The sequence below is a fragment of the Leptonotus elevatus genome, chromosome 11 (assembly GCF_054856555.1).
Source record: "Leptonotus elevatus isolate MCC_2025b chromosome 11, RoL_Lele_1.0, whole genome shotgun sequence".
In the NCBI taxonomy this organism is placed as follows: domain Eukaryota; kingdom Metazoa; phylum Chordata; class Actinopteri; order Syngnathiformes; family Syngnathidae; genus Leptonotus; species Leptonotus elevatus.
The window spans coordinates 5,511,510-5,524,869 of NC_141249.1; the positions used below are offsets into that span (position 1 = coordinate 5,511,510).

Sequence of the window (13,360 nt, forward strand, 5' to 3'; positions counted from 1 at the left end):
TATAAAATGTTTATTTCTAGGTTGGCGACCCTTTTACTACACTAGACCTATTTCGGTGTGTCACGTTGAGCATAATCATGCTTCATAAAACCAGTTATTTATTCACTTCTCTTTTACAATGTTTTTGTATTTACACTTTGCAAAACAGCGCTACAGTTGGACAGTTGGACCGAATTAAAAAACACATTTTGTTGTGTTCATTGTTGTTGCCAACTGTATAGGACGTTGAAATTTTGCAATAAAATATTGTTTATCAAGTTTGTCGAGTCGCGTTTTTCCGTCTCACTATCACGCACACTCAGCCGCGCACTTCATTCACTTCCCACCTGCTCGCTGCCTCTCGCTCTTCCCGCTCACTCTGCTCTCAGACATCCAAAATGGCGGCAGCGTCATCCATCCGGCCGCCGAATGTCCACTCCTCTCTCGCCCGGGAGAGTGCACTTTTCCCGCGGATGAACAGGCCCAAGAGCCGGCAGCAGCCAGAGGATGAAGAGGCGGCGGCGGCTGCGGGAGCGCAGCCCTCGGAGCAATGGACAAACCTCCGTGACTTGCCGGAGCTGGAGTCGGAGGAGATAGAGAAGAGGCTCGCTAAAACTCGCCAAGAGCTTAGCAACAGGCGGAAAATACTCATTAAGAACCTCCCGCCCGACACGACTAACCAGGTAGAGTTCTTTTTAAAGTTACGGCTGACAAAGTCAGAGTATAGAGCGGTGCGTTTCGAGTTGAAGAAGCGCCATGTGTTTTATATGCGTCCATGGTGCGTGCGTAAAATAGTTTACCTGACGCGTCTCGTCCTGCAACTGATAAATGGGAGTAACGTGATGTCAATGTAGATCAGTTATGTTTACATTTTGTTAGTGGGATTGCGTGTAATTAGGCTGCCTGCCTGGCAGTGACAGTGAAGTGCTAAAACGGTTAGTTTGTACATCCAAAAAGTCATTTATGGATGCTTGTGACATTCATCCATCAATTTCGTATAACAATAATGTGCGTAGAGTTCGATTTACGTTTCTCATATGAGGCAGGGTCTTGTCAATTTTGTAAAGAGCAACTCCAACAATGGTGACCTAAGCCTGGATTGGACATTTTTTGTGCTTATATGGACACTTTTGATTTTTGAAATGGACATATGGGGCCAGTTCATATAAAGATGAGGTGTAAAAATTGTAAATAATACACAGTAATAGTAAATCATTTTTATCATTTTTCATTAACCAACTATTTGATTAAATAATGTTAAATGTAGCCTACATATAACCTGTAAAAATATATTTTCAAATATTTACAATTAATTAACCGTGCAAATATTTATTGAGATTAATGAATAAGAATGAATAAATACATGTCATTAACCAATTTTAGGACTAAAAGACTGTTAAATAAAAGCAGCAAATATTACAAGAGTGTAATACTACTAATGTATATGGCCAGTGGGTTGGATTAAAAATCAAAGCGGATCGTATGTGGCTCCAGGGCTATGCTTTTTTATTTTAACAATTTTGATGTGAAATAAATGTCTGAAATTTCTCTTAGGCATTGCTATGCAAGAAATACATTTGATCTCTGAGCTTTGATTTGATTAGATTTTTCATTTACTGTTTTTTTCTGTTGGATGTTGTCCTCATGCAAACCTTGCTGAGGCAGTGTAAAGGGATTTGTGCTGAACCATGCAGGACTGTTTTAACTGCATGAGGAGAAAAGGTGTTGTGATAAAAAAAAAAGGAATTAAATGAAGTAGAATGTCTTTCTCTGCATTCTCCACTATGTCAGTGTGTCACAGCCATTGTGTTATGTGTCGGTAGCCTGAGCAAAGCGGCATGATGACTGCCCTGCTGAATGTGCACATACTGTCCAAATATTTAAAGGAATATGTCTGTTTTGTTTTTGATATTGGATGCTGTGACTTACTGACTGGCTGCAGTACTGTTAATTGGCACGAAGCTCTTATCGTCTTTCTCTGTCTCTGTCTCTCTCTATCTGTCTCTCTCTCATTTAAAAAAAAAAATCAGTTCTTTTCAGCTGCTTGGTCATCAAGTAATGCATCTGTATGCCATTTTATGCCGGAACAGATTTGCTGTTAGGGAGTTTGATATACTCCTTCTGCGGTTATTTGTATTGTGATGTATATTTATTGGAAATGCAGTCAGACAGAATAAGGTTTGAGAGGAGACAAAGAGAATGGAGCAATAAACAACAGAAAACAGTAACAACTATTTATGACAACAGTACATTACATAAGAGTTGGATTCTGTTTAAAGGTCTCTCAACTTTTCAACATACTAAAATAGTTCTCAAATGTGTAAAAGACATGTCTGTGACATACATTTGTCAAAATTTACTTTGGATCTAATATTTTTGCTGTCCCGAAATCAGCCCAAAAACGCTTTGTTCAAAACAGCCTGTTTTAGGGGTGTGTCAATTTTATGTAAATAGCTGCACCAGACCATGCCTTCTCTTTCGAAGGGGCAGTGATTTCAGTCATGGTAGCCATGTGCTAATGTTGTGAATGGAAATGACTGGCCATGGCAGCAGAAGAAAGGAAAAATACAGACATGTCTTTTACACATTTGAGAACTATTTTAATATGTGGAAAAGTGGCATAACGTTTTACCATAAGAAAAAGTAGCATAACGTTACTACAGAGACTATGTTGTAGCGTTAGTTTGTGATTGTTTAGGCAATGGGTATTTTGCAGTAACCGGCAAATCTCCCGCAAATGTTATTTTGCTGTGAATGTCTCCAATTTGCCGGGAATGCTTGTAGACATTTACAAGCGGTTATGAATAAGACAAATGTGCACATTTAGGCCATTGCACGGTCGCAACGTGCAAGTCGTCTTGTCGAGACCACTTAGCGGCCCGTTAGCATCACAATGTCATGTCAATTAGGTGGTGAGTTGCCAGTCAAGGCAAATTAATCACCGCGGATTGTATCTTGACAAAACAATACGCAACTGCTTCATATTATCCAATCCAATCCATCTGCTTTATCATATCTGACTTCTTGTAACCAAACAACCTCCACAAGACAAATGTAGCTCCCACTTTAGGCACTATAAATACACCAGTAATATGGTTGAAGGTGCACATATCTTATTAGAAAGAATAGGAAGGAAGACTAAATCAAAAATGTTAAACTTACATCTTTCCCGTTTGCAGTCGTGTCACACTGTTGGGACCGATCCATTTTGTTTAAACGTGTTGCAAATCCAACTCTGAACAGGCTTTCACTAACAAAACAGTCCTTTGAGAAATAATGTCGGTACTTCAAAAATATAAGTAATCCACTGTCTTCTCAAAGACTTGGGACGAAGGAAGCAACCACTTTTTCCTGATCATTGTTTCCCCTCTCCACGGAGCATTTGCGAACAGTTGAGAAAAAGAAAGGAGCATCCAGCTTCTCGAATTTCAGTGGGCGTGACAAACCTTTACCAGAGGTGGTGCCACTAACCCAAGGGGGCTGGGTCGAGTGCACTTCCGTGTCTTTTTGACGTCACTAAGTCACGGAAGTTTAATCTGCCCGTTTGAAGCACACATTTTAGAAAGGAGGAGAAAGCAAAATAAGTCGCGGATGGACTTTTTTCATACCTGGTTGGATTGTAGACAGGCCGGGGATGCATATTATTGATAGAAAACCCCACTAAAGTGCATTTTCATACTGTGGGACCTTTAAAGTGGACGAGCAAGGCAGTAGTATGCAACAAGTAGCAAAAAAGACAGGATGGGACAGGACAGAGGTAGTGAGCTCGGTAGTACGGGTGTATGGTGTGAGAGTCAACTTTAAAGAATTTGAGTGTTATCTTAGTTTTGCCATCACATACTATATGTTAATTAGCTCTGCTTGTTTTAGCGGCTGAGATTGTCCTCATTAGATGCATGTTTACTGTTGCTGTTTTGTACTTACCACAGTTGTTCATGAGAAAATTACATTTTACAACTTTTGGAAAGGCCAGTATATATTGCAGTTCATATAAGTATAATTAGGAATTACAAACATTAAAAACATTAGTCAGGAATGACAACCTAAGCATTATCAAAACTTGTTTTGACTGACAATATTGAGGGGTCTATTTGGTCGTAAAATGCAAAACAAAATCAGCATTATTAACAGAATTTTCCATGGGATTATTGATTTATGGAAGGATGTCATCATGGTCCTATATTCAACTGTAAGTTGTCTGATGGATCCTCTGTCTGACTCGATCTACTATCCACTTACAGTACCTGCTGCCCCATTAATGAAAGCTTTAATGCATTTACTGTTCATGTGTTTGGGCTTGAGCTTATTGTAAGATACATCTTGTGCTGTCACTAACGACTTTAAAAAAAAATTTAGTCTCCTATCGATTATTCCATTGATTATTCGACTAATTATAATTTTTTTAAATCTATTTTTATTATTCATTTTTTGAAGTCCACTAAGGTTGAACGTGAGTTAAATTTAGTGGATATAAATACTACACACATATGCACATATTACACAAACACCAACAAAATTAGCCTATGCTAAACGATTAACAATCGCAATTAGCATTAGACCTGAATAAACTCGAATCACTTACTTATTGTACTTTTCCTGAAAATCACTTCATAGTCCAACATATAAAAAATCCAATTTGATGAAAATATTAAATGGTAAATAGAGTGCAGTTAAATAGCGCTTTATCTTCATCATATGTTTAAAGCCTGACGTATTTGCTTGTCTTGTTCAAACATATTGAGTTGTCGAAGCCTACAATGGCCATTGATGCAGCATACTAACTGCAGAGAAAGGTTTTTCAAATAACTTATTTTATGCTCCAGGATCCTGCGCAGTCATCCTGATGTTTTTCTTTGGTTCCATCCCATTTTAATTCCATAAACATCATGAGTACTCGCTTAATGTAGCTTCGTACTTGATAATGCTACTAGCAAATGCTAACCTAGCCAATGGTATTGCGAAGTGAGTTCATTTCTAAGGTCTGCCAGCATCCGCGTTTGCAAACTCCCTTGCATCTGGGTCAATTTGGCTCGGTTATTGCACATTTGGCGTAAAACCGTAGTAATAGTCCTTACGGCAAATGCTGGATGGCTTAGCCTGTACACTACTTGGAAGACTGAAAAAAAAAAGGTAATGGAAAAAAACAAAAAAGCAAACAAAAATTTGGAGGTAAGGGAGGAGTTGCAGTATTGGGAGGAGTGAGTCTTGCTCTATGCTATAATAGATACCGCCTTTCTGTTGCTGACTCACGTAGGGCAGCCATCTTACATGTGTTTAGCTCTAACTAATTCATTAGAACTCTTTTATTTATTTAGAAATTTTGACGCAGATTGTTTTGTTACAAACTTAAAACATGTAGTGATGCTAATTTTCTCCCTTTTCAGTCTAAAGAGACCACAAACAAACCCTAAGAAGCATCTTAGTTAGTACTGGTGAATGCCGGTCAGAGTACATCGGCAATAAGTGTCCGTGTCGAAACACAAAATATTGGCTTCTGGCAACTTACCGGTCCGGTCATTGTTTTCCAAAGTAAAAACAGATGTTTGCAAATGTCCTATTTTGATTAAACAGAAGATAATCAGTCTTCTTTCATCACGGACTACAGAAATCAGTGTACAATTACTTCAGGGGATTTGGACAATTTTAAAATAAATCGATTCATTTTGACAGCGCTACATTATGCACTCGCCGAAAGGTGGCCATCGTCAACGACGGGATGCGAAGGGAGAGTGGCAAGTGCCCAGCTCTGGTGACTATTATCAATTTGCATCAACAATGTTAAGGAGTAGTTTATGTGTACACATGTGCACAATGAGCAGTGGCAGCAGTGGAACATGATAAATGCTTATCACTCTGAGGTGACTTATGACTTGCCTACGATGGATCTTGGACCAACAAATTCACATTCTCTAGTAGCGAGCATTATCACCAGTATTTATTACTGCATAAACAGTTGGCATTCAAATTGAGGAGGTGCAAAATTACAATAAATTGCAAAATAATTGTCCATTGCATTCATATAGTGTATTTCCATTCCAACCATTACAATGACAACTTTATTACATTAGCCACAGATATTTGTTTTAATATAGCTACAGGAACTGCTTTGCAAACAATGCTGCACCATATTTTCATATGAAGTGACCATTTACAAGCAAGAACACTTTAGCTTGACATTTTAGTCATGTGTGTATGTAATGCTTCTTTATTATAAACCACCAATCATCTAAAATGGTTCTAATGGATGTTGAATTGTACTTGTGCTGCTACCATTGTTGCATTGGTGTTCATGAAGTAGTACAAGAGTCTAAATAGCTCGTATGCTGTGGAGTTTCACTGCCAGTCTGTTACTTTCGTTGAGCCACAACAACGGTATGTCATTGACTGTATATTGTTTGCTAAACCGTTCTTATCTATGAAACAGCCCAAGTCTTTTCAGAATTAAATACTGCTCCAAATGTAAATACTTACTACAAAATTAGAATCAAAACCAAATCAAATAAAAGATGATGTAAAACAGAGTAATACCATGTCATTTGTGAAGTCCTGCTCTCTTTACAAATCAGCTGGTTTACAAACATTTGTATGCCACTTGTTACGGGTGTGGCTGGTGTTAAGACCCAGAAGCGGACACTGCCGTGAAGGTAACAAACTATATTGAACAAAGTAACAAACAGCAATGTAGCAAACAAACAAAGAAGCAAACAAACGGATGACTGGGCATGACAGCTCTCAACACATTGAGGAGTCAAAGTTCAACCAAGAAAAGTAACAAACACTTGGAACAAAGGACTAGTAAAAAAACTAACTTGGAATAATTAGTAATGAAAGTGATGGGATGTTCAGGCAAGGAGTGGAAGTCAGACGAGAGCTTAATCTAGAGGGCGATTGATGATAAGTAGCTGTGTGGGGAGCCCCAGCACACCTGGCTACCCCCAGCACTGAAAACAAAGAGAGGCAAACACAAACAGAACTGCAATGATTTCAAAATAATGCCCTGTCCACACAAAAGGCAGTTTTAATGTATACTCACAAGTTTCTTACCATTTAGGCCGTCCGTCCACACGATGGCGCGGTCTCGGAGCTCGAAACCGATCACTTTTGAAACCGGGCTCCAGAGTGGAAAGATTTTAAAGCGCGGCCCGTACGCGTCCGTCTGGACACCATATGCAGGATACTCCTCCAGTGATGACGTAATGGTCGCAGCTTGATGACGACGCATTGTCGCAGATTGATGACGTTTGCGCCAAATCTCGCATGACTACCGTTTGTCTGTCAACAACAATGGCGGATAGCCGTGTCGTAGTCATTTTGTGCAGCCTCTTTATGCTTTTGCAGCAAAATATTTTGCTCCTTTATTCCCATGTTCAACAAGCGGTGTTGTACTTGAATCACCCGCAATCGTCACTTCTCCTGTGTTCGTCCTTTTCATGTTGTTTTGATACATGCAAAGCCATGTTTGTTCTGTAGATTGCAATAAAGTTAGTTGTTCGTCTTCTTCGCTGATTCTTCTTCTACGCTTTCCTTCCAGAACTCCCTGTGGCTGCGCTACAGCGCCACTCCAGACTAGGCATATACATTAGAGCCGTTAAACGTCCTCAGCGGCTTCTTTTGGACACATGCAAGTCTTGAAATGATTCTGAGTGTACGAGATTTGTTTGAGGAACGAAGCCGGCCTTGCTTGCGTCTGGACGGGGCCTAAGAAGGTACCAAAATGACTCAAAACATCACTGGTGGAAAGAAAAAATATTGCAAAACATTCATCCTATAGATGAATGGATCCTTGGTTATAGTTCCTCTGTGGAGTATCCTCAGATCTCGCTCTTCTTGATTAGGAATTAGAGAGGAAGATCACATTTTATTTAGGCTACTGCACATTCGCACTGCAGAGCATGATGCCCAATTTAGATTTTTTTGTGAATTCTGATCTTTTTGTGTTGTCTAATATTTTACATTGCAAAAACAATAGTGACTTCTAATGTGAACGGAATGTGTCTATGAAGTGACACGCATGTGCATAAAACAGGACATCAAAAGATACGCATGCGCAAAAAACACAATGCCACGTGGTGCAGTGTTTACGGAAATAAATAGGGTCCCACTTGTCAGTCTCAGTCCTGCAGCATTTGTGGCAATTTCAAGGATTTTGTGCTTGAACTAACAGGTCAGTTCTATTTGTATTTTTGTATAACAGTGTTACTCTTTCAACCAAGTTAAACCAAAACCGACGCACACGCTCAGTTCATATATGATTATTGATGACGTACAGTATAAGGCAGTAGTCCGACCAGAAATATAGTTCAGCACTCTTCAAACCCCTCTGTCGACAAATGGTTGCCAGTCCGTGAAATATCCTACCATGAATTGGTCCTTGACAGAAAAAAAAGGTGGTGAAAAAGTGGTTGCTGTTTGTAGTTTGAGCCTTCAGTTATAAAGCAGGCACATGGACTACCATGTGCACCTACTACTGCTGCTACAACTACCAGGAGTCCAAATCCCCCATTGGTTTGAATGGCGGGGCTACCAGGTGTCGGTTCCCCCTATTTGTTTGAATGGGCTGGGCAACAGGACTTTGTCGTTTGACTTCTACCTGGTACACATCCATCTATCCATCCATCCATCCATCCATCCATCCATCCATCCATCCATCCATCCATTTATTATTCCACTTGACCTGATTAGGATTGAAGGTGACCTGCAACCTATCTCAGCTGAAATGTGTCAAATGGTGGGCTATATCTGGTTGCCAGAAAGTTGCAGGGTATGGCTTATAGCAAACAGAAATTGTTTGCCACGGTCTAGTAAGAAATACTGTAGATTGTGATTAGAAGTGTGATGAAATTGTCTTGATTAATTAACCATTACAATTACAATTAAAGCACATGTACATGATTTTGAAAATATTGGTCCTCCTTCCATAATTTTTTTTTACTATATCACTTACCAGTGCAGTCACAGGATAGGGTGGACAACAACCTAGCCTAAGTGATTTGTAGGGGACATATTATTAAAAAATAAATGTTTAAATTAGACAACTATGTCAAGTTTTTATGAATTGCCTATTTCTGAAAATGTGTCTGTGAGCATCACAGTTCTGTAATACAACACTGTGAATATTTGTAACAATGAGTGCAGTAGCTGTATGTAATCGTGCAAGCTTTCCTGTCTGGGCGGTAGACCTGGGACTCATCTTGTATTTTCTCTCTGTAGCATGTCACACTATCAGTGGGTCAAGGACACCGTCACTGCTGCTAAAGAGGCCAAGGAGTGTGTAAAGCCCCCGTCCCCCCATCTTTAACACACTTACTTACTTACTTACTTTGTTTATTAGCCACCCCATTTATGACATCCCAACTAAGAGTAGTTGTGTGAAGACTACAATTTTCAGTGTGAGCATATTAGTAAGAGGACAAAAGAAACTACAGGTTACAGTTATACTTCATCTGAGTTCTATTTTTTCCTACCCCCTGTCAAAATTCCCTCTACACCAGGGCTCGAGTCTGCGACTAAATTAGTTGCAAATGTAACCAGTTTCTCAACATGTGCGAGTAAGAACTTCATCTGGTAGTCTTCATGCGAGTGCATACAGTACATGTTAATGTTCCCACCAGCACAGGCATTGTATTTAAAATCATTCTGAATAATATTGCATTTGTCGAATATGAATTAAGCAGAAAAATGCACCAGTTTTTTGTCCATTTAAGGGCGTGGCTATTTTACCACTTGCTGTCAACTGAAAATGACAGCACAGTTGCTCAGGGCTCAGGTAACAACCAACCACAGCTCACGTGTTTTCTGAGTTTGGTCATGTGACGTTCTCAAGTTGAGCCCTGAGCAACTGTGACGTAATTTTCACTTGACAGCAAGTGGCAAAATGGCCGCCCACTATGCACTAAATTTTAATGCTTAATGGGGTATATGCCACGGAGGAGGTGGGACTTACGACTTCCTGGTTTTCACACATCAGCTTTGTTTCCGTTTCCTGTTGGAGACGGGTGGGCTGCGTCCCAGTTCTTGCGCTTCCGCCTTTGTGCCCCTCGTTTGCGCGTTGCCGTTGACGGGTGCGAGTGTGTAGTGTGTCTGTCTCAGGTGTCCAAAGCATTTCAGAGAGTTGAGACGCCCTGGTTGGTGGGCGCAGGGGTGGGGGTGCGAGTGTTGGAACGCAGCTATCAGTGGCCGGAAACGACGCTGATGTGTGAAACCCGGAAGTTGAAAGTCCGTGGCATCTACCCCATTCATGTTCCACATTAACACAATATTAATTTGAATGCTGTAGGAATGGGATCAGATCTTATGATCTCACATGATTAGTACACCACAAGATTTCTCGTCTTTGTAAAGCACTAGATGTATTTTTTTCTTCTTTTTTTCAAGGCATTTTTTATGCCTTGCGTATCCGGTTATTTAGTGTACACTGTTGAGTAAAACGCCCCCCTTTGAGTGCTGTTTTCAATATTAGTGAGGGGTGGAGCAAGAGTATGGTAGGGGGTTGAGTTACACTTTAAGAATAAGTGCCAGGTACAATTTGGTAACAGTAACAAGTGACATCACAACAAGCAGATCAAAGCAACCTTTTTGCATTAAGATTCGTATTGCCTCTCAAAAAAGCAGCATTTCTTGAAATGTTGCTTAAGTTGTAAAGAGTAACAGTGTTGATATTTAAGTTTAATTTGACCCCACTTGAAACACAAAGTGGACATTTGTTGTGATATGTGTCATTTTGGAGATAGCGCCACTCAAGCAATGGAAAGGAACGTCTATTGTCAAGGCTTGTCGTCGATGAAATTTTTTTGTCATATTTTTCGTCACTGAAGTTTTTTTTCAGACGAAAATGAAACGAAAACTAAAATAGAAGCTATTCATTGTGACGATAACGATAACTAAAATTGACTGACAATTTCGTCAATGACTATAACAAAAATAAAAACGACACAGTGACAAAAAATCACACAATCCAATCAGAAGGAATGAAACGCGGGTGGGAGAACAGAACCACTCAGAAACTGTTCACTGCACTTTAATGTTTAAACATGTTTACATTCATTGTACAGCTGTAAGATTAATCTCAAGCAATTATGCACTTTCTTTTAATTAAGGTGAAAACTAAGTCAAGTTGTGTTATTGTCAGTTCAACATGTTTCATTGAAACAATTAATAAAGACACCGGTGTATTAAATGTGTCTTGCGTGTTAAACTACAGTTACGAATAGGTATGTTATTTTCTGTATAAAAGTTGAAATGTATGCTGAAGGAAATTTTTGACTAAACTGTTAATTTACTCGACTAAAATTGCTCTTTTAGATGACTAAATTATGACTGAAACTGTAATTAATTTTAGTCAAAAACTATAACGAAAACTAAATAAAAAATTTTTGTAAAAAATAACACTGGTCCACGGACCGGTCGCAGACCGTTGGTTGGCAACCACTGTTGTAAATGATGTCATTGCTAGATGGGAAAAGAGGTTCAGCAACTTTTGGATGTTGAAGGCGATGTATACCTTTTATAGCGGAAAAGTTTGAGTTGGCATCGGGTAAATGTAGAGAAAAATGCCCTGTACGCATTTCAGCTTTTTGTTTTGCATAGCCTGCATGACAATTGTTTGATATGATGACCACATTGAAGAAAAAAAAAATCACAATTCAGTTTCTGTTCATATAGTTCACCTTGAGGGAATAATCATTGAACCAGATTGCTAGAATCAAGTGCAGCCAAAGTTCATCAAAATGGAGCACTGTAGAACAGCATGTCATTGTTTCATTTGCTAAGTATAATAGTGTAATTAATCCATCGTTTTCATCAACTGTAACCTGAATTTGAAACCTTTAAACAGAAACCTCACAAAATTAAACTGATCTTGTTTTAGAAATTTGTGACTGTGTGTCAGAAAGATCCTGACTTCTCCCAATCTCTCTCTTTTTTTTCTTTCCTCGTTGTCAGCACTCTGATTTTCAAGAGCCAGTGAGCTGGTCTGTGTGGGCTGCCTTACATGGCCATTTTTTATGTGGAACATGCCTGCTGTTTGCTGTGAGTGGGCTGGATTGTGCTTCGTGGGCTTGAAAAGAGAAACATATTAGAAAGCTCTCAAATGGTGTGAGGCAGTTGCTTTGTCCCTTTGCGAATGATATGATGTGTAACTGAGTGTTTTTTTCCCTTCATTAAAGCAGCCATGATACAGGTTTTCTACTGTTCCAGACTTCATTTCTTTGTTTTAAATTTTTAGTTGAAGCCCAGCAACATTGTGGCATACTATACGAGAGCTTGTTTTCAATGGGTGACAACAGAGTAGAACATACAGTACTGTAGAACAGATGCAAAAAAAAACTATTATTTTGTAATGGTCATTTTGTTTTATTTGCTGTACTATTTATTACATGCAATGAATACATCAATCTCACAAAAAGAATATTGCATCTTGTAGTATTGGTTTAGTGAAATGGGGTGACAACCTTCAATTTAGGTTAATGGATGGATGGATGGATAGACAATTAACTAAAGTTCAATTAACACAAAAAAACAATTAGCAACATTTTGAGAAAATACATTTTATCATTATTCATTGGCAGGTTCAACTACTTTTTGTTCCATTTTTCATCTTTTCCAGCAGAGCTAAATGTTTTAAATGCCTAATTATATTTTAATTGTAATCTATGACTTCTTGCTTGGCTCATTGTGGTGTGGCTAATGTTCTCTCTCCTGTTTCAGGAGGTCCATGAAATCCTGAGAGAATATGAACTGAAGTACTGCTTTGTTGATCGCAATAAAGGCACAGGTAAAACTCACGCACAACGCACACATTTATTGCTTATAAACATACTTTATATCTTAGAGCACATTCCCAGAACAACACCGTGAGCGCATCATTTTTATTTTTGCTCCCGTTTAATGGTCTGAATTGTATTAAAATACTGTATTAAAAATTGCCTCTACACAATCGTGAACCAAAATTTGACAGGCCTTTGCATAATTTTTTGGCAGCCTTTAGTTCAACAAAAACAAGTGTTCAATCTATAATTTTGTTGAGTGTACAGTATGTGTATAAGAGAATACATTGCTGCCAAAAATATCTTTATGATTTAAAGTTAATCAGCGGGGTGTACTCAAGCTCAGAGTCTTAAAACCAAGTGTGGCTGCCTATTAGCTGATGCTATGTTTAGTGTGTATTCAGACCCCTCTCGGAAAACCCCTCTTCTTCCAAAAAGCAACTTGCAATAAATATAGTGACTTTATCTTTGGGGGGTGGTATGGCTCAGTGGTAACCCAGAGGTTGTGGGTTCGATCCCATGTCATTGTGACCACGTCGAAGTATCTTTGCGCAATATACTGAACCCCCAGTTTCTCCTGATGCTGCTTCATCAGAAGGTGAATGAGTTGTCGAATG

At 39.1% G+C, this 13,360-nt stretch overlaps 1 protein-coding gene across 2 annotated transcripts in view; it reads left to right on the forward strand.

The window, feature by feature from the left end:
• Positions 1-324: 324 nt before the first annotated feature.
• raver2 (ribonucleoprotein, PTB-binding 2) overlaps positions 325-13,360 on the forward strand; it is a 63,500-nt gene continuing 50,464 nt past the window's right edge. Inside the window, exons 1-2 of one of the 2 annotated variants that reach the window (XM_086089648.1) lie at positions 325-662; positions 12,685-12,751. In XM_086089648.1, coding sequence (XP_085945774.1) covers positions 378-662; positions 12,685-12,751 — 352 coding nt within the window. In that variant the 5' untranslated portion in view covers positions 325-377. The remainder of the gene's footprint in view (positions 663-12,684; positions 12,752-13,360) is intronic. The other variant, XM_086089647.1, reaches the window with a different exon arrangement.